We start from the raw sequence: 20,392 nt of genomic DNA, 5'->3' as shown, positions 1-20,392 counted from the left end.
AAGGCTGCTGGCCTGCCATTCCTGAGAGCGTGCCTGTGGTGACTGCACTGGAGGAAGTACTTGAGAACAGCCCTGTGAGAGCTGTGCCCCAGAACAGCTGCCAAGTCCCAGGGGGTTTCACCCCTGACTTCACCCAGCAGTGTCTCCACAGCCACGCTCATGGATTGCATCGTCTCCCATCGCCACGGACACACCAGCACCTCTGGCATCTCCTATTCACCTGCAGAGAGGGTTGTGCTGATGGGGGGACTGAGCTTTGGAGAAATTACACTGCCTTTTGTCCTGCTTCTACATCTCAGCTATGGGGAACACAGGACTGGAAACACTTCTGAGGGCTTTAGGGTGGGAGGAAGAGCAAAACAGAGGTGGTGGTGGTGGTCTGGAAGTGGGAATGGCCATGCTGTGGTAGCAGGCAGAGGGATCTCTGTGCAGGTGTTTGAGGGACTCAGCCCTGGCTCACGCTGCTGCCAGCCCCAGCACTCCCAAGGCACTTCATCATTAGCTGCACCCCCGATGTTATGCATTAATTTCCACAGCAGACTCATTCACACACACACAACACACCCACCCACACGCAGCAATGGCTAGACAGACACAAAGCATGCAGCAGCCAATTATTGGGGGTGGGAACAGCTTGCATGAGCTCATGATGAAGCTTAGCCTTAATTCTGCTGAGCTGGAGAGGCTGGAGCTGTGCTCTGCTCTCCTGACTGACTGCGGAGCGCAGAGCAGGGCAGATGATGTCAAGGCAAATCTTTTTTTGTCTGCAGTGCAGATTTGGCTGTGTGAATTTACTTGCAAATGAGGCTTCCAGATCCCCTGTTGGAAAGCAGGAGTCCTGGGCCATACCCACAGCTGCCACTGTCGGCCCCAAGTCCTGCTCGTGCTGCAGAAGGAGCTGCCCCGCTTTGGAAGGCTTGGGCCCAGCTTCCCAGCAGGATCTGCGGGCAAGGAGAGGCCGGTGGGATCCATGGGAAGGGATGAGGGAGGAGCGCCTGTGCTGCAGAGACAGCAGAGGAGCCCATTGCCATGGGAATGAAGGAGAAGAGACCCCAACAGTCCCACAAACTGAGCACCAGGAACTGTCCAGAAACACTCAGGGCTTAGCCAGCAGCCATGGGCACATCTGGGTTTGACTGAAGCACGCCTGTGACCCAGGTTTTTGTTGCAGTTGCCAGCTGTGGGACAAGCCTGGATGTCCCAGCCACGGCACATGCAGGGAATTGCCCTGGCCAAGGCTGGCATGGAGCACACTCGTGTTTGCACCAAAAGCCAGGGGTCACAACACATCACCCAAAAGATCTGCCAGCCACCCAGCTTCAGGGATGCTTCCCAGAGCTGCCACACCACAGCAGGGACAGACACTGCACAGCTCCTGTGCCAGACCTGGTGTTTGGGAGTGTTTCCTGAAGTCTGGAGTCACACGTTCCCAAAGGAAAGGGTAGCACACCCTGCAGTACACATGACTGGTGAGGGAAAGGTGGAACATTTTCTTCTTAGAGCATCTCTGAGCCCCATGCAGGGGCTGCACAATTCTCATTTATGGACATAAAAGGTAAAATCCATCTTGTCTGCCTCTCCATGCAGGCTTTTTTCCTATCTTTTTCCAGCCTAGTTCTAAATGTGCCAGACAATGGAGCACCATACATGGAACTGGAGAGTATTGGTCACCCCTTCCCTTATTAAGACAAAAGAACCCATGATTCAGAAATCCCCTAACAACAGCACGTGGACCCACTGCTTTTTGGGGTCCCAGTTAAAGGTGGACAATAGGTGAGACCAAATCTACAGCACTACACAGAAATGGAGAATCCTGAAGAATTTCTTATGAAACTGCCTGGTAGAGACCAACCCCACCCTTGCTGGCACCTCCTCTGGCATCTGCTGCTACATTAAAATATTGTAGAGTCCCCCAGCATCTTCCACAGCCCCTGGCAGCACCATCACCCCTTTTTTTAAAGCTGGAGAAATGAAGGCATGGAGAATTCAGTTCAGGATGGCTCACAGGTCCAACCTGTGTGCCTGACATCCCTTCCAGCTTGTCCTTCTGTCTGCTAGGCACTGCTTGTCATTCCGAGTGCATCCACAGCTAAATGAGCACGATACGAGTGCTTTGTATGGGCATCAAGGAGAACAGACCATCATCTGCAGTCTAGACTGGTCCCTCCTCCTGCCCTCCCCACCATTCACAGGAAAATAGGGATGGAAAAATATATTCCTCTTGTTATTAATAGAAGTATCACTTGTGCATGCATTAGAACTTGGAAGGGAAGGGGGAAAGGTCAAGCATCAAGAATCTGTGCTTCATGAAAGTGGGCTTGCTGTTGTTAAAAAAGCTGCACCGAGCCAGGCATCATTATCTTTTCTCTTATCACCTGGACCGTTGGGAGAGCTGGTGCAGGACATGCCAGGAGTGAGGTGGGCACTGCCCCGCTGTTCTGCTGCTCTGCAGAGCCAGGGTGTCCCTGCGCTGGCTCCCTGCACTGGGCACAAAGCGGGCACAGGGAGGGTCTCCCCTGCCCCCAGTGCCCCGAGATGCACAGCTGCCCTGCTGAGAGGTGTTAGTGCTGAGCTGAGCCAGCCCCTTGCCCTGAGATCACTGGGAAGGAAGGGATTCGTGGAGTCCCCCAGTCTCTGGAATGCAGCTGTTATCTCCTCCCAAGCGCTGATAACCGCCAGACGTTGCTTTCCCACACCCAGCACATCCAAAGGCACCTCCCTGGGCTTTCCAGGGTTTTCCATGCCCTCCCCGTGCTCAGGTGGAAGGAGGATCAGGCTGTTAACAGTGGCCAGGTTCTGACAAGGAGCAGGAGAAGCGAGTCCCAGCAGAGCTCCTGTGCTCCCAGTCCCGCTGGGGCTGTGACAGGGCTGAGCAGTTACTCCCTGCACAGCTCCTGATTGCCTGGCACTCACAAACACCCTGAGCACGGCTGTGACAATCAAAAAACAGGAGTTAGAGCTCCTGTGCTGGAGCCAGGAGGCAACCTGCAGCTCCTCTCCTGCCTCTGAGCTCTGGAACAATGGATGCGCACACGCAGACAAGCTCTCCATCCAAAGAGGCCGAGAGTTAAATCCTTAATTAGCACATTTGGACGAGTCACCACAAATGAGATTAGCTCTCGTGCACGGCTGGGGAAGCTGCCGTGCCCCTGGACCGTGGAAGTGGTGGGCCCTCAAGCTGACCTTGGAATTCCCCCTTGGATGCTCATCTGCTTTGCTCTCACGGCACTGTCCTCCCCTGCTGCCTGCAGCGTCTCCTCGGGAGATAAGAGCCTGGTTTCCCTCCAGCCTGGTGCGAACACCAGCCACGGGGTGACCACGTCTGATACTGCACGCAGGGAATAATTCCAGTTTGGAAAGGGACTTCCCAGCTAGCAGAGCATTCAGCATGGGAAAGGGGCAGGAAAAGGTCTCTCTAAGAGTACCTTGTTAGCCCAGGACACATCTGCTCCCTCCGCTGTGTTTCTGGAGCTGTGAGTGCCGTGTCTGCTGGCAAACCCAGGTTTGGTGCTGTCAGCACTGCAGAGCTGCACGGAGCCAAGCTGCGTCCTGCTCTGCCCTGTGCCTCCCCAAAGCCCAGCCCACCCACGGGGACCTGAGCACTCCTCACCGCTTGTCCTGGAGAGCAGCGTGCGTTCTGAACGTGCAGTGCTGCTGGGAGAGAGCCCTGGTGCTGCCCTGCAGGCTCGGCAGAGGCAGGGTTACAGCCACCCCACCAGGACGAGCTCTGGAGTGCTGCTGTGGGGAGAGGTCATGCAAACGTCGCAGAAAGGAACTTAAATCAACCCTGCTCGCCGTAATGACTCTGACTCTTCTGCAAGGGAAGCGAGGAAACCTCGTGAATCTCTAGACATCCAAAAGGCGATGATGTCACCAGCTGGGGGCTGGAAGATGGTTGTGGACACTGCACCTGCATCCACAGCCACAGGAAAGCATGTGGGACACACGCCTGTGGAGGAGGAGGAGGACAGCACCTCGATCCTGCCACATGGAAATCAGCCCCTGCTTCGTTACACGCTGGGGAAGGGACACAAGAGATCTGTCAGAGGTGGTGATGTTCTTAATTCTTCCTCTTGGCCTCGGGTTCTGGAAATGGTGTCATGCCTCCTCACAGCCTGGCCCGTGTTCAGCCACAGAGCTCGTGGTGCAAACATTTCGGGGGAAAATCTCAAGTAGCCACTTCCGTGGAGCCTGACCTTTCCCTCACACCCAGCAGAGGAAATGGGCTTTTTGAAGTTCTCAAAAGGAGCTGGCACCTTGCTTTTTGAGTGACATTCATCTGTAGGTAAATTGATTTAATAGCTTGTTAGAGTGCCAATTAGAACCAACAATAACTCAATTGACCTATAACTGCCTTGGCACCAACACAGCTTTCAAAAATAAGAGAAAGGAGGAAATCTCTGCTCTGGCAGAGATGAGAGCTCAGATAGTTGGTTTTGAGAGCAAACTGAGGGATTCATGAGCTTGCTAATGAGATGCTCATAACACATCAGAAACAAAGACAAATTTCAGCAGTTTCAAGCTGAAATGACACTATGTTATCTCCAGACAAAGATCACTCTTTTATCTGTATAATAAATGGATTTCAGTGCAGCAGCAGTGACACTGGAGCAGAAAAAACCTCGGTGCCACAGAAAGCACCAGCACAGTTACCTCACCAGAATAATACTGGATCAAAACCCCAAGTTTACCTCCTTAAAATAGTGCTGCAAAGTCCTACACTGACTCTGTGGGTTTTACCCTTGAAACCATATTTTTCCTTCAAATAAAATCTGTTTCATTCTCCTGCAGTGGAGCATGTGCTTCCAGACAGATTCATCACGGAAGACTGAGATCTTTCAAGTTTAAATATTAGAAAATGGGTAGCTTTCGTCTCAACATTGGCAGTGTCCAATAGAAGGAGAAGGATAATGTTGGAAGAGTTTTAAATTACTGGGAAAAATGATCCATTCTTAAGTCAGGAAGGGGATGGAGAAAACTGAGATTGTTGGAAGAGTCGGAAGGACAACAGCAACTACGAATATGTAGCAGGAGAAGGAACTGATCTGGAGAGACCTACCCAGAGAAAAAGCTGAAGGATAAGGAAGGATGGAGACTGGAACTGCACTGAGTAAATGCCAACCCAACACACTGGAACACTGCCAGGGGTGAGGGGGAGAGGCATTTCTGGAAACAAGGTGGAAATCAGTGATCAGATGAGAAGGAAGCTGGATACTGGGATCTAGGACTGGCTGGACAAGACACCTGCCAAAAGCAGCCTGGAAAATGGAGGTGGCACTGGGGGGATGAGAAACACAAACTTCAAGTGAGAGATGGGGAAGACAAGAGGTTGGAGAGAGTGGGGCTGAAGGTGAGGAGGAGAACAGGGAGTTTGTAGCAGGCAGAGAGTGTTTCCTGTGGAGCCTGGAGTAACCCTGGAGCGCGGTGCAGCATCTTTCCTTTGCTGTAACTCCCTGCTACGGCCACTGCTTCATTCAGAGCAGAGGACAGTGCAGCACAGCCTTGAAAAGCTCCACACCTGCTAATGAACCCAGAGATATTATTGTGCCAAGGGGAGAGACTGAGCTGTTTTTAAAACCCTAACAACTGTACAAACCACCGCATTAAAAACCAGACTGCAAAGTCAAAAGCTCGGGGTAGGAAGCAGCAGACGGGAGCTTGGCTGTGCTGTTACAGTCACGACATGGATCAAAGCAGTGCTTCCTAGAGAATTCCTGCCTCCTTCAGGCTGCGAGGGAGGCCTTGGGGCAGGTGTGTGCAGAAGGAGATCTTCTATAGGAGCCCGTTTCTTGCCCAGCCTGGCAGGTTTGCAGGGGAAGAGACAAGGAACTGCGGGCTGGGCTGTGATGGCCAGGGCAGGTGAGCAGAGCCCAGAGCCTCCCCCTCTGCCAGAGAGCTCCTGCAGAAGTGTCAGGCAAGGAGCCCAATCCCAGACTGTAACTGGAATAATATCCCGAGATGATGTTGGGAGAGAACACGATGTCATTGTTTACAGCAGTGATTATTTTTTGCTATAACAACAGACAAACCAACAAGCAGCAGAGGCCTGGGAAGAGGGTGGGTGGGAGGGATGGGCCCATTTCCCAGTCTGGCTGCTCACGGAGCCAGCCTAAGGAATGGTCCAAACCACAACGTGCCCAGTCCTCTCACAGCACCCTCGGCTCCTCAGACAGGTCCTCGGTAGCTCTGTGCCCGTTCCCTGCAGAGCCCCCAGGGCAGAGCTCTGACCGAGGCCATGCTGTGTGAGGCCTCCTGCTTCCACCACACGCACCTCGGGGGTGGTTCTACCTCAATCCCCACCGCCCTGTGCCACCTCGCTGTAACCTGGGGATGATATTCCCAATTTCCTTGCTGCCAGGAAGTGAAATGAACACTTACTGTTAGCATCGTAAGTATTTTGTAAAGCAAGAGAAAATGAACCTTTTTTTTTTTCACATCAGGATCTGAGTAAGATATAATAAATAAGATATGTTATCTTACAAGAAGAGATGGAGAAAACGTTAAATTGTTTTTCCCAAAGGAGCTGTCCCTGAGTGTACTGAGGGAGGAGCTTCTGTGGGAGAGATAATGTCTTCATCTATTGGCAGAGATTGGTATGAAGGGCCTGCCTTAAGTTTCTGCAAAAAAAATCTTAATCATAGCTCTTTGTTAAATCCCAGTGCTTGCTTTAGTATTTATTTATGTTATTTTGTCTCATTTTCTCCACGTGAAAATATCGTAATAATAGTCCTAGAATGTTTTATCCCGGTGATGCACTGAGGTGCTGCCTCTACCGAGGCCTTCCTGTTTTCCAGCTCAGGCATGTGAACGCGTTTCACACAAAAAGCTGTACTCCTACACGGCCTGTTTGGTGGGGATTATTCATCCTCTGCCTCCTGACCAGTGAGCTGGAGCATGAAGGCTGACTTGCCTATGGGCATGGGAAGTTTGGATGCAGGAGTTTCATTCCCTTAGGTCATGGTCACAAAGCCATGGGTCCTCTGCAGCCTGACTGAAAGTCCCCTGAGGACAGCAGAGACCCAATCCATGTGTTCGGCAGCATTTGGATTCTCCTCCACATCACTCCTGGTTGGATCCCCTGGTTCTGCTCCAGCAAGGAGCCCTGGGAATTGGCCGGGAAGTTCTCCGCAGCAAAGGCAGTGGGACCTGTCTCCAATCTCCCCCTGCTAGCCCAAGGCAACACCATCACCACAAAGGGGACGAGAAGAGAGCCAAGCCCGGGAGGTGCGCTCCAAACCCGGCCTGTCGGCACTTCCCGCTGGATTCCGACGCCAGGCACAGGTCCTGCCACCAAAGCCACTGTTCCCTGCCCTTTCCCTGCCCCAGAATTCCCACTTGGAGCAAAGGGCAAGTCCTGGGATCAGCGTTTGGGCGTGGGCATGGAGGGAGGGCAGCACAAGGAGCAGCACTTGGGGCAGGAGATGGAGAAAAGGGCATCACTGCCTGAGAGCAGGGAGCAACCCCCAGCCAAGGGAGCTGCCAGAGTCAGCCAGCGCTGCTGGACTCTGCACAAACTGTTTACCCTTCTAAAGCACGGCGGAAAGCTTCCCAGTGAGAACAGTGGCACAGCCAGAGCAGCACTCGGAGAGGCACTGGAAATCAGGTCTGCTCAGGAGAGTGGGAAAGGCAAACACACGTCCCTCCCATTTCTGCTCCATCCCACAGTGCCACTGGGTTCAGTTCTTAGGACTATAATTAGTAAATCCCACTGACTCCCCCCGAGAAGGGAGGCTGAGGGACACGGCAGCACGACGGGAAGCAGTGATTTTGTTCTTTCCCCTCACATCTCACACCTGAGCACCTGCTTTTTGCTGCCACAGAAACCTCCCCCAGGGTCCCGGCAGCCAGGGAGCTCTGGCAGAGGAAGCAAACGAAATCAAGGATCTGTTTGCACGCAAGTATTGCAAGCAATACCAGTGAAAAGAAGAAGTCTAAAATCTGTAGCTGGGTCTGCTCTCGAGTGGAACGTTTGCCATTGTTTTCAAAGAGACAGCAGCTTCTCTCCACTGTGAGGAAGTTAATAGATTACTGGGCAGTGAATAATGTGCAGTTCTATTTACATCCACTGCTGGGACTATTTTGGGCCCTCAGATAGTGTATCTGTTCTCAGGTCTTTCTAAAAGCAGCATGCTACACTTTTTTTGCAAGCAATTCTGGGCAGCAGCTACAGCCCATATGCTTCAGTCAGCTACAAACTAGACAGATCATTGTTTGTCTGGAATTTTTTTATTAAACGAACTGTACTGGATCAATGCTTCCTCCAAGCAGTAAAATACAATTCTGTCGACCCAGTGGAAGAGCTTTCAAAGTCACAGATAAATCTTGATCTAGGAAATACAGTGTGGCTCTGCACTGATGTGCAATCAACCACAGATGCAAATGAACTCCAGCTGCCAGCACACACATCTGCACCTCAGAATGGGAGCCAGCATTCTTAATTTTCATTAGAAATTGCTAAGACACCTTTTAAGCACTTCTAGGACCAGCCCACTGCATTAGTCAGGAGTACTCAGGGGCACCGAGCTTGATTTTTATAAAGGTCATTTGATGTCTTTTCCCCTCACAATGGACTAAAAGCAGAGATCAACAGAGCCTGAATCTATATTAATTTGTTTTACTCTTGGAGGGTCATAGATTTGCCACTGGAATTAGCCCTATTAGATGCTAAAATGATAATTTAATGAGACAATGATGAAAGCCTCTGTTCTATTCTAAATCAGGAACTCCTCTCGAAGCAGAGCGCGAAGGAGCAGCGACTCCGTGGAGTCGGAGAATCTCCCCAATGTCATTTCACAGCAGTGCATCGGCCTGGAGTGTTCCATGCAAACTTCCCAGCTCCAGCTGCTCGGAGCCGGCAGTCACGAGGGCTGGAGCCCCACCAGAACCCGCCTGGAGAGCACCTCGCTCGCAGAGGGGAGGCAGCTTTCTCCAAAGGCACAGACAGCAAGCTCGCCGTCTAAACCTTTCCGAACTTGAAACTGGACCAGCAAACGCTGCTGCACAGCTCTGGTGCCAGCGAAGGGCAGGATCATGGAGCCTCCAAGATCCCGAGGCTCCGGGATCCGCGCCCGGCTGGAACACGGAGCAGTCAGGAATTGCACTGCGTAATTCCCCAAGCACACAACACCCTCCTTTGGGGCACGGATACAGCCCTTGCAAATATTTCTATAAGATCTGCTCTTTGGTGCAATCTGCTGCAATCCAGAGGTCAAAAAATGTTAGCCATATTCACGGGAGCTGTTTCCAAGAGAGATGCTGTAGCTGAGGGAAGGAGGGAATACAGAGCCCCAACAGAAGGTGGGAAGGCTCCCGCTCTTCCCCTTCAAGGCAGCCACTGTCCACAGGTCACTTTCTGTGGAAGCCCACGCATGTTCTCCAAGCAGCATTCCTACCCAATTCCTATCCTGCTGCAGGTGACCTAGAAACAGGGGTGAACAAAGCCTCCCTGGAAATATCCCCCCTGAGCAGGCAGTGGTGCCTCCGGCTCCTCCCGGCCTCCTCACATGGCTCCAGACACTCACCCCACTGCCCCAGCCCAGGGTGACAGCAGGGACACGGCCGGTGCTGCTGGGCTGGGCTGCTACGCCAGTTCAGAAGAAAACCAGCCCACCTGGAATGTGCCCCAGGTACAGACATCCAGCTCCCCGTGCCTTCCCTCACAGATTCCCAGCTCCATCAGGGCAGGTTCTGTTATTAACACCAGGAGTCACCCGTGCACCCCCAGAGCTCTGCATACACGAACAGCTCAGTGCCAGCGTCATCTGGCTTGGGGAACCAAGGCTTGCCAGCAGCCTCCATTCCTTTGGGCAAGGCCAGGAGTGGCCCCATAGCCAAGCGCCTCAGGAATGAGAAGTTACCTCAGCACCTTGTGGAATAAGCACTGGCTCTGTAGGAACCTTGAAAACCCAAACTCTCCGGACCATCTCACCTTGGGCAAGGTGGTTACCTCAGCTCCTGCTGCTGAAGTTTGCCAGGCTGGAAACAGGCACAGATATGGAAGGGAACAAACTCACTACAGAGATGGAAGGATATGGAAGCTGAGCACTGCTTTTGCATCAATCCAGACACAACCCAGAGACTAAACCCCCAATTTCCTGTGGGTGTGACATTGCTGGAATAACCCAAGAAAACACAGCAGTTAAACTCCAGACTCATGGCAAATACTGCAAATACAGCTGAGAGTATGAATTTTGTTCTTTTGAAAGCAGCTCATTCTCACAGTGTTCGGGAGCTATTACTTGGTCAGTCTCACTGGGAGGCAATTTTCTCCTGGTTCCAGTGTGGGATTGGGGAAGGCTGTGCTCGCAAGGACTCTGTATCACGCTGTAGCTGCTGGAAACCCTCCTAAGCTCAGTCAGCTGTGTGCTTGGGACACTTGAATGCACTGAATTTAAATGACAGTGCAGTCTTCCAACTCACAGAGCCTTCTAATAACATTTGTTAATCCAAGCAAATATCAAGGAATCTGGTCAGTGCCAGTGCTGAATCCGCTAAGCATGTGGGCTGCTTGCTAAATCCCTAATAGCTGGTGTCAAGAGGTTTCTGTCATTCCTGCCTTTGGGAGGCCAAATCCACCCCGAAACTCCTTCCTGCAATTATCTCGCTAACTGTATTTTTGGGAATCAAGCACAGTTCCTTGCAGAGTGCAGAATTCAATAAAATCACCTGGTGTGACAAAGATATGTTGGAATAATATTCTTCTTCTGTGTGCTTTTAAATGTGACATGTAAGCCCGTTGTAATTAAAGTTGAAGCAATAAACCCTAGCCATTGATTGCACTCAGTAATTAATTATTGATTGCAGTACTTTACCTACATATTGCAGAGGACAATTCACCTGTGCGGCAGACGATAGTTTGCTCAGAAATAACCAAACACAGCCCCTCTGCCATGCAGGACTTTAGAAAAACCGGCTCTAGGGTTTCCGAGCTCATTTCCTTATTAACCTCCACGGAAATGCTGCTGTGAAGGGAGAGCAAGCCAGTACTTTGGTAAAGTCAGTGTTAACTATTCCCAATCCAAAATGATTTTGCAAATGAGGATGTGCAGATGCAAAGGAGGCTCCTTCTCCGTTAAGAACCCTGTTAATGAATGCTGCCATCCCCTGCACATCCCAATTCCTGACAAGCCATGCTGCAGTAAGACGCCTGCAGAGCAGCAACAGTAGCAACATCCCTGACTAACTCTTGGGAAGGAGAAGGGAGAGGACTCGGAGGTGTGAAAATGGGAAGCATCAGTCAGGCAGAGCATCCATGGAGATGTAGGACTAGTTAAGATCAGACACCATGCTTTTAGTCTAAGTTGTGCATCAGGTGGGAACAGTTTTTCCCCATTTACAATGAACTTCAAGAGAGCCTTTCCATTATAAAAAGCCAAAGACAACTGGTTTAAAAACAATTTAAAACTGCTAATTGTGTGGAGACACTAAAATTAAGGTGAAATGTAAAGGAAACCTGCAGCTTGTTTGAGCGGAGCAGATCTTGGCTGTGTCCTCCAGCTCCTCTGACTAGGAAATGACCCAGGAAAGTTCTGTCGGGGTGGGTGCCCTGTGCAGGAGGTGGCATGGGAAGGGGCAGGCCAGCTAGTTTGGAGTGGGCCGGGAAAGGGGGGGGGTTGTACCTGAAGTCGCTGTAGGGATGGATGATCCAGAACCCGGCAGACTTAACCCTTTCCTGCTCCCTCTCCACGGCCTTCTGGCTGCCAAACATCCTCAAGGAGAATTTGTTGACCCCCGGCTGGAGCATGGCCCCGAACTGCCTCTGCATGAAGCCGGCCTGGCCCAGCCTCTGCTCCTCATCTGGGGTGATCTGGTCGCACCCTCCAGCTCCCTCCACTTTGATGGAGGTCGAGGAGCAGGCCCGGGGGGGCGGCTGCTGGGGCTCTGGGGGGGAGGCGGGCGGTGGGGGCACGGGCAGCCCCTGCTCCAGCTCCCCGCTGCCGGGGGGGCTCTTGTCCTCCCCGGGAGAGGCCGGCTCCCCCTCGCCGCCGATGAGCCGCTTCTCCTCGGCCGCGTCGTGGAGGTGCCTGCTGGTGAGCGAGGACAGGCTCCCTTTGAAGCGGCGGCAGTCCCCGTTGGTGCTGGTCTTGGCGCCCTTGCCGCCGGCCTCCGTCTCCAGCAGGCCGGGGTCCCCCCCTCGGCCGGGGTCTCCCCCGAGGGCCCGGGTGCTCCCAGCAGAGGGCGAAGGCAGTGGCTTGAGCCTGATGCTTTTCCTGCGGGTGTCCTTGTCGCTGTCATCCTCCTCGTCCATGATCGACGCCTTGGGTCCGATCTGCTGGGGCAGGCTGTAGAGCCTCTTGCGCATGGAGGGGGGCAGCTTGTCCATGGCCGCCGCCGCTGCTGCTGCTGCTCGGGGACAGGGAGAGACCCCCCTCTCTGCCCAGCGAGGGGAACCGGCGCTGCCCCCAGGCCCCTGCCCCCGGCTCACGGGGCACGGGGGACCGGAGACTGGCGTGTCATCTCCTTACCGGGCTGTGGCATCCAGAGGCTCTGCATCAAAACACAGGCTCTGCATCCAGAAGGGAAGGGAAGGAGGCGAAAAAAAAAAAAAAAAAGAGGGAAGGCAAAAAGCCCCCCCCTTCTCCTCCGTTGTCCCGATTTGGCTACTTGCTGCTTGTCTCCCCTTGGTGAGTGTTACTGCAATCCCTGTCTGCTCAGATGCTGAGCACTGGGCAAGAAGTCTAGAGCAGAGCCACACACTTCTGGCTGGAAGGCGAGGGAGGGCGGCAGCGGCGGCAGCAGCCGCCTTGCCATGTTGGCTTCGAGATGCAAATGTGCCGTGGCTCCCGGCGGGCAGACATCATCCGGAAAGCGAAGCTCGAGCCTCAAACTCCTCAACCTGCCGGCCAATAACACAATGAACTGCAACCTGCAGCGGCCACTGCTTGCTTACATCACTGTCATCACTTATTCCTCATGCAGCCCCTGCTCCTGGGAATATTCATGAAGCGATCCCATTCTATTGGGTTGCCATAGGAGCGACTACAGCGCACAGGCTCTGCCTACCTGAGACAGCACCCGGGCTTCTTAAAGGGGCAACGCCCGGCAACCGCGGGGCTCTGCCGCCGCCGCCGCCGCGGGCACCGCGTCCCGGGCGCTGCGGGCACCGGGCAGCGCCGGACCCGGGCCCGCCCCGCGTTAGCGGCCGCGGCCGCCGGGCCGCCGCCAGCTTATAAATAGCAGCATCGTAAACATGACAAAGTAAATAAATAGGAGCGAGAATATTCCTTTTTCTCTCGGATGCGGGAGCTCCCTGCTCCGCCCGGAGGTGTGGCTGCTGGGGGCAGGTTTGCTTGTGAAGGCACGGGGGGTTTTGTGGGAAGGGGAGAACCCAAATCTAAAGGAAAACCAGCGGTTCACCTTGAAAATCTCACTTGCGTGCAAAGCAGGGGCTCGGGGAGTGCCTGTGTTCCCTAGGAGAAGTTTGCCTGCCGGGAACACGGTGCCTTTGCCCCGGCCTGCAGCGTCCCGGAGGTTTGGAAGGACCCTTTCTCGCTGGCTGTGTCGCTTCCCCGTCAGCCACGCTAACCGGTACTACGGCTCTCCTGCGGGGACGGATCTGCAGAAGGCACTCAAACCCGAACGAATGAGCGGCAGCAGCATCTGGGCGAGCTCCGCCGCCGGCCTGCGGGAGGCTGCGCTGGGCTGGCGCAGGCGGTGTGGGCTGCGTGGGCTCTCCCCGCGGCGGGGGAACCCCACTTCCCCGGGGGCTCCTGAGTCAGCACTGCCCGCGGCTCCCCGCCGAGGCTGCTCCCGGGAAAACAGCTCCGGCCGGGAATCCTGCCACCCCTCGCTGCTGCCCACAAGGCACCCACCTCCTGTAACAGAGGCCACGGTAGTGGGGGAAACGGCTACGATTAGGGGTTTCCCTACCTTTTGATATTTGAGAGGGGTTTTTTGGAGAAAAAGAGGGAAAAAGATGGCAAGCAGCCCTGCCTGTGCTTCTTTGGGAATGCCTGTTTATTCTGTTTAAAAAGCTCCTAGATTGATACAGTGGTTCAAATCGTTCCTAGTGCCAAGCCTTTGAAACCAGTGGAGTTAAGAATCAGTTTGACCATGAGAGATTTTGGTATTTTTGCCGAGATTCAGCATCCGAGGCTTTCTGGAAGGTTTGTTGTTTCAGCCATGGCAAATCCTACCTGCTAGGAGAAGCAAGCCACGTGAACTGCGCAGGCAGGGAGGCTGAGCACAGGCAAGGAATGCCCACGGCAGGAAGGGAGGAAATCCCCACCTCACCTCTGTGCTTCTGCTTTCGGGAGCAAATACTCCCCTCTTCCCTCGCAGCAGCCACTGGCAGAGGTGGCTGTGCCGTGTAAAGCAGCAGGATGTTCCTGCAGCTCCACGGCAAGGAAACGCTGCTCAGCAGTGACTTCACCAAGCACACACACAGCACATGCTTCCTCATCTTTGTTTGCCTCTCCCTCGCTCTCTCCCGAATCCTTTCTCCCATGTGTTCACCTGCTCCTCTTCTCCTCCCACCTCCTGGCACAGCCAGACTGCCTGTGACTCATTCCAAATACTCTACAGTGCAAACATCATCTAATATTATTATTATTTTAATCACAATTTCTAATAGAACCAGTTTTTCTGAGGAAATAAACCTCACTTTTCCAACGCTCCTGTAGATTAGATAATGTGAACTAAGCCAGGGAGAGCTCTAAAGGTCTTTTCCCCGTTTTTCTTCCCTCCTCCAAGCACTAGGGATGCTGAGGTGTACGCACTTCTGTGCCTCAGCTGCAATCAGCTGCCTTCCAAAAGGATGTGTTTTGATTAATGAGGTGCACAACACCTGAAACTGATGCAGCTTCTTAAGCGTAGTCCCTCATGTTCCCGGGGAATGACAGAGCAGGAAAGGACGTGCTCAAGGCACCAGGCTGTTTGTCCTCTCAGCTGTAGGTGTCCGGGCTGGCTCTTGGAAATGCCCCACCATTCCCTGCCCTTGCTGGGATTGCTGTGCCCGATTTGGGGACAGGGATCAGGTTCTCCCACAGCCCTGAGGCGGGGGGAGAACACCACAGGGCACCCGGCAGCAGAACTCTGCTCCATCCCTTGTGCAGGAGGAAAGAAATGATGAGGAGCAAAGGTTGAGCCGGGCTGCTGGCACACCCTGCACCATTCCAGAGCGATGGATGCATCCCTGTGCCCGGGAGCCTGGCACTGCCCAGCCCCCCCGGCCAGGCCGTACATCACAGGCAGAATTCCTCCCCTGCAGACCACGGCTACCTTTACATCTCTCTGTGCCAAAGATGAATCCAAGGAAGCTCCGTGGGCTCGTGGAATTGTCCAAAGTGCTAAATCCACAAGGTGCCTCCTTGTGTAGCTCTGTCCCCAAGTGTGGGTTCCTGAACACTTGTGAAAACTTGGCTCCAGCAGTTCCAGGTGATCAAACTCAGAGGAATTTGGGGAGTCTTTAAATTGTAGTGACAATTTTGTGTTGAGACAACTTCGAAGTAATGATATTTTACTTGAGAGCCTTCCAAGAGCCAAATGTAGGGGATGGAAATTATCCTTGTCCAATGGGATGAAACCAGTATCGGAGATGGGATTTACTGCCAGCATTGTGGCAGTGCTTTCCATGTCAGCAAATGCACCTTCAGAGGCAGATTTCTACAGTATTTCACTGGCTTGCCCACCACTGGCTGCACAGTACATCGAAAGGGGGTGGGAGAAGTCACCTGTCAGGAAAAGGCAGAAATGGTTTGGAGGGAAATCATCTCCTTTTGAACAATATTTATCAGACATTGCTCCACGGGACTTGGCATAAATACAAAGGGAACGGATTTAGTGGGGAGAATGCAGGTGAAGGAGCCAAAGATTAGTTTGTTTCTTAAGGAATTCTGCCAGCTCGTATTTTTATTTAGTTATTTATTTACTTACTTAATATATTTATGTATATATTTTAATATATTTATCTATGTTTTATATAGATATATACACACAGACACACATTTATATGGTATTTTGATAAAAGTCCGGTGGTGCAGTGCAAATGTGGAAAATCCCATTCCAAATGATCTCAGGACTACAGAAGAATAGACTGAGAGCCATAAAAACTCACATCCTGTGGCTCAGGGTACTGGAACAGCAGTGCAAGCTGGTCTTTTAGGCCCATCTTTGCTTGGGTGAGAGCTCCCATCATCACCCCCGAGCCTCTGGATTCTCAGGTAAAAAAGGAATCACTAAACATGTGGCAGGGCTGGGAAGAATGGGAACAAGTCCTTTCAAAGCTGCCTATTGTTCCTAGCAGGCAGCAGGTAACTCATAATTGGCATTTGAAACTCATGAAATATTCAACACTACAAAGCAGGGAGGTTCTGCCTTGGAGTTTTGGTGGGAGAGGCTGCACTCGCTGCCTCTGCAGCTCCCACCACAGCTCGGAGATAATGAAGAAATAATAGTGATAAATACACAAATCCTCACTCCCCCTTGGCCCTATTCATTACCCAGGTGTGCTGTCACTACACTCATTGAAATTCAGCCTGGGCTTTCTTCCTGCTCTCCGTGTTCCCTACAGGAGCGGCAGAGTGGGGATTGGAACATGTGCCGAGGCCGATTTAAGGCACAGAGGGCACCAGGCTGGGTGAAGGAACCAGCTGAGCAATGGGAAGGGAGATCCACGCCTGGGTGCTGGGATCTGGGCGGGAGGAGACAGGGAAGATCCCCCAGAGCTGCTGTCAGGATGGAATGAAGAGCTGCTGTGGGTTCAAAGTCCATCAGCGGGAGCACAGAGATGCTGAAGAGATCCCCAGCGATGGAGGATTGCGGAGCCTGGCACGGGAGGCAGCGGCAGGAGCTGAGATCCACAACAGGATGGGAAAGCTGCTACCAGGAAGTGCTTGGAAAGCAATATTCACTCCAGCTTCCAGTGGTAAATAAATCCAGAGCAAGTCCACTCTCTTCACCCTTGTAACCAAGATCGAAATGTGAACACCTGTCTAGGGTGTAAAGGGTTGCTGGGAATGTGCTGACAACCAACAGCTTTGCCACTGGACTGCACAAAGGACATGTTACCCAAAAATCCAGCCATGTGCGTTGGAAAGAATTCCCAGACTCTGCAGCAAATAACCCCCAGAGACTTCCAGGATGTTTTGCAGAAGCTGGTAATCCTCAGTGGAGCAAGCAGCTGAAACCCAGCTAGGAACAGAGTGATTAGCATGAGTACCTTGCCACCTGACCTTTAATATTCCCCCTGGAGAATAGGAACCTTCTGAGAAATGGGAAAACAGAGACAACCACGGATGGAGTTCTAAGGAAGAGAAATGACAGAGCTCAGAGGAGCTGCTGAGATTAGAGCAGCTGCATGATTTAGTCACAATTAGCTTACAAAGTTCCTGTCTAAACTCCACCAATGAATCCTCCAATATTCACAGTGAAATGCTCATATTGAGCTTGTCTTGGGCTTCAATAAAATTTGCCTTCCAAATATATATTCTATCACATTTCCATTTAAAAACCGAGCACTAGCTTATTTTTCTCCCCGGATGTGGAGTTATTCAGGAGAGGGTTCAGACAGCACAGAGAGGTTTGCTCCAAGGGGATCAGCTCAGTGCCTATCAAACAAGCCCTTCTCAAAATAGTGCCTTTCAGCAGCGTTTAATGAGCTGCAGCCTCCCAGACAATAACAGATCCCTCTGTGGAGCCTGTCCTGCTGCTGCATCTCTGGTCCACATCCCCTGTGCTATTCTGGGTGATCGGGCACTGCTGGATTGGATGGGAAATGTGCCCCCCACAATGGTCACGGCAGCCTCCAGCTTTGGCAAGTCCAGACTCTGCTCTTGGTGAGCTGCACTCGGTCTGGGCTCACTTTAAACCTCTCCTTTTCTCAGAAGAAGTTAATCAAACTCAACATCACATTTCCAACCCCAAAGTTTTACAGCCATACCCTGTGCCAGGCACTTGTACAACTCTGACCGAGGAACTCGTAATCCTCAGGGATGTACCTTACAATGCCTCCCTCTCCCCAGTTGCTGAAGACAGGCAGAAGATGGAAAAATTTGAAATAAGAGACTAATTAGAAACAAGATGCTCTGCGAGCAAAATGGCCATAAAAGAAATTCCTTGGGAGTGGAGTCTCCCATGTCTGATGTGCAGGATTCAACACAAACTTTCCCTCCACAATTCCCAGCTGTGCTGCCATAGATTCTCCAGTGTCTGCTCATTTATTGATGCTGCTGCCATGTGAGGCAGCTTTGAGCAGAAGACTCTCAGAGATCCCTTCCAACCTAAATTACCCTCTAATTCTATAATGCTATGACTCAAGAGGAATTCTCTCTTTACTCCAGCCACCTACTTCCATAAATACGTAGGAAGATACTCACTTTGAGACAAAATCCGTCCATCAAATTTGTTTTAAATTATCAAATGAGTTGAAATATTAGTAGGAGGGAACTGACACACTGATGGATACCAGGCATGACTCTGCAAGATTCACTTCTTGGGCAGGCAGCAAGAAGTCAGCATTTGGGAGAACAACCTCCAGACATTTCCATTCTGACTCAGTATTCCTGGACTTGTGAAAAGAGCCAGACTGCAAACCCAAGCTGGGTCAGCATGCCTGAAGTAGAAGAGCTTCAAGCAGATGCCAGTTGATCACTGCCCCTCCCAGACACTCCGGCCATGGTGCCCACAGAGGGATTTTCAGGAGTTATCCCATGCAGACACTGCTGCCATGGTGCCCACAGAGGGATTTTCAGGAGTTATCCCATGCAGACACCCTGGCCATGGTGCCACAGAGGGATTTTCAGGAGTTATCCCATGCAGACACCCTGGCCATGGTGCCCACAGAGGGATTTTCAGGAGTTATCCCAAGCAGACACTGCTGCCATGGTGCCCACAGAGGGATTTTCAGGAGTTATCCCGTGCAGACACCCCGGCCATGGTGCCACAGAGGGATTTTCAGGAGTTATCCCAAGCAGATACCCTGGCCATGGTGCCCACAGAGGGATTTTCAGGAGTTATCCCAAGCAGACACCGCTGCCATGGTGCCCACAGAGGGATTTTCAGGAGTTATCCCATGCAGACACTGCTGCCATGGTGCCACAGAGGGATTTTCAGGAGTTATCCCATGCAGACACCCCGGCCATGGTGCCCACAGAGGGATTTTCAGGAGTTATCCCAAGCAGACACCCGGCCATGGTGCCACAGAGGGATTTTCAGGAGTTATCCCATGCAGACACCCCCGGCCATGGTGCCACAGAGGGATTTTCAGGAGTTATCCCATGCAGACACCCTGGCCATGGTGCCCACAGAGGGATTTTCAGGAGTTATCCCATGCAGACACCCTGGCCATGGTGCCCACAGAGGGATTTTCAGGAGTTATCCCATGCAGACACCCCGGCCATGGTGCCACAAAGGGATTTTCAGGAGTTATCCCATGCAGACACCCTGGCCATGGTGCCCACAGAGGGATTTTCAGGAGTTATCCCGTGCAGACACCGCTGCCATGGTGCCCACAGAGGGATTTTCAGGAGTTATCCCAAGCAGACACTGCTGCCATGGTGCCACAGAGGGATTTTCAGGAGTTATCCCATGCAGACACCCTGGCCATGGTGCCCACAGAGGGATTTTCAGGAGTTATCCCAAGCAGACACTGCTGCCATGGTGCCACAGAGGGATTTTCAGGAGTTATCCCAAGCAGACACCGCTGCCATGGTGCCCACAGAGGGATTTTCAGGAGTTATCCCATGCAGACACCCTGGCCATGGTGCCCACAGAGGGATTTTCAGGAGTTATCCCGTGCAGACACTGCTGCCATGGTGCCACAGAGGGATTTTCAGGAGTTATCCCAAGCAGACACCCTGGCCATGGTGCCCACAGAGGGATTTTCAGGAGTTATCCCATGCAGACACCGCTGCCATGGTGCCACAGAGGGATTTTCAGGAGTTATCCCAAGCAGACACCCCGGCCATGGTGCCCACAGAGGGATTTTCAGGAGTTATCTCGTGCAGACACTGCTGCCATGGTGCCACAGAGGGATTTTCAGGAGTTATCCCATGCAGACACTGCTGCCATGGTGCCACAGAGGGATTTTCAGGAGTTATCCCATGCAGACACCCCGGCCATGGTGCCACAGAGGGATTTTCAGGAGTTATCCCATGCAGACACCCTGGCCATGGTGCCCACAGAGGGATTTTCAGGAGTTATCCCATGCAGACACCGCTGCCATGGTGCCACAGAGGGATTTTCAGGAGTTATCCCATGCAGACACCGCTGCCATGGTGCCCACAGAGGGATTTTCAGGAGTTATCCCAAGCAGACACCCTGGCCATGGTGCCCACAGAGGGATTTTCAGGAGTTATCCCATGCAGACACCGCTGCCATGGTGCCACAGAGGGATTTTCAGGAGTTATCCCATGCAGACACCCCGGCCATGGTGCCCACAGAGGGATTTTCAGGA

General features: G+C 52.5%; 1 protein-coding gene across 1 annotated transcript in view; it reads right to left on the bottom strand.

The window, feature by feature from the left end:
- Positions 1–13,024, bottom strand: part of HCN4 (hyperpolarization activated cyclic nucleotide gated potassium channel 4) — a 91,162-nt gene extending 78,138 nt beyond the window's left edge. Inside the window, exon 1 of the mRNA XM_039557910.1 lies at positions 11,619–13,024. Coding sequence (XP_039413844.1) covers positions 11,619–12,322 — 704 coding nt within the window. The 5' untranslated portion in view covers positions 12,323–13,024. The remainder of the gene's footprint in view (positions 1–11,618) is intronic.
- Positions 13,025–20,392: the final 7,368 nt, after the last annotated feature.

Source organism: Corvus cornix, chromosome 10 (assembly GCF_000738735.6).
Source record: "Corvus cornix cornix isolate S_Up_H32 chromosome 10, ASM73873v5, whole genome shotgun sequence".
NCBI lineage: Eukaryota > Metazoa > Chordata > Aves > Passeriformes > Corvidae > Corvus > Corvus cornix.
Note: the sequence above shows the minus strand (reverse complement) of the source record. Positions and strands in the feature narration are given on the sequence as shown.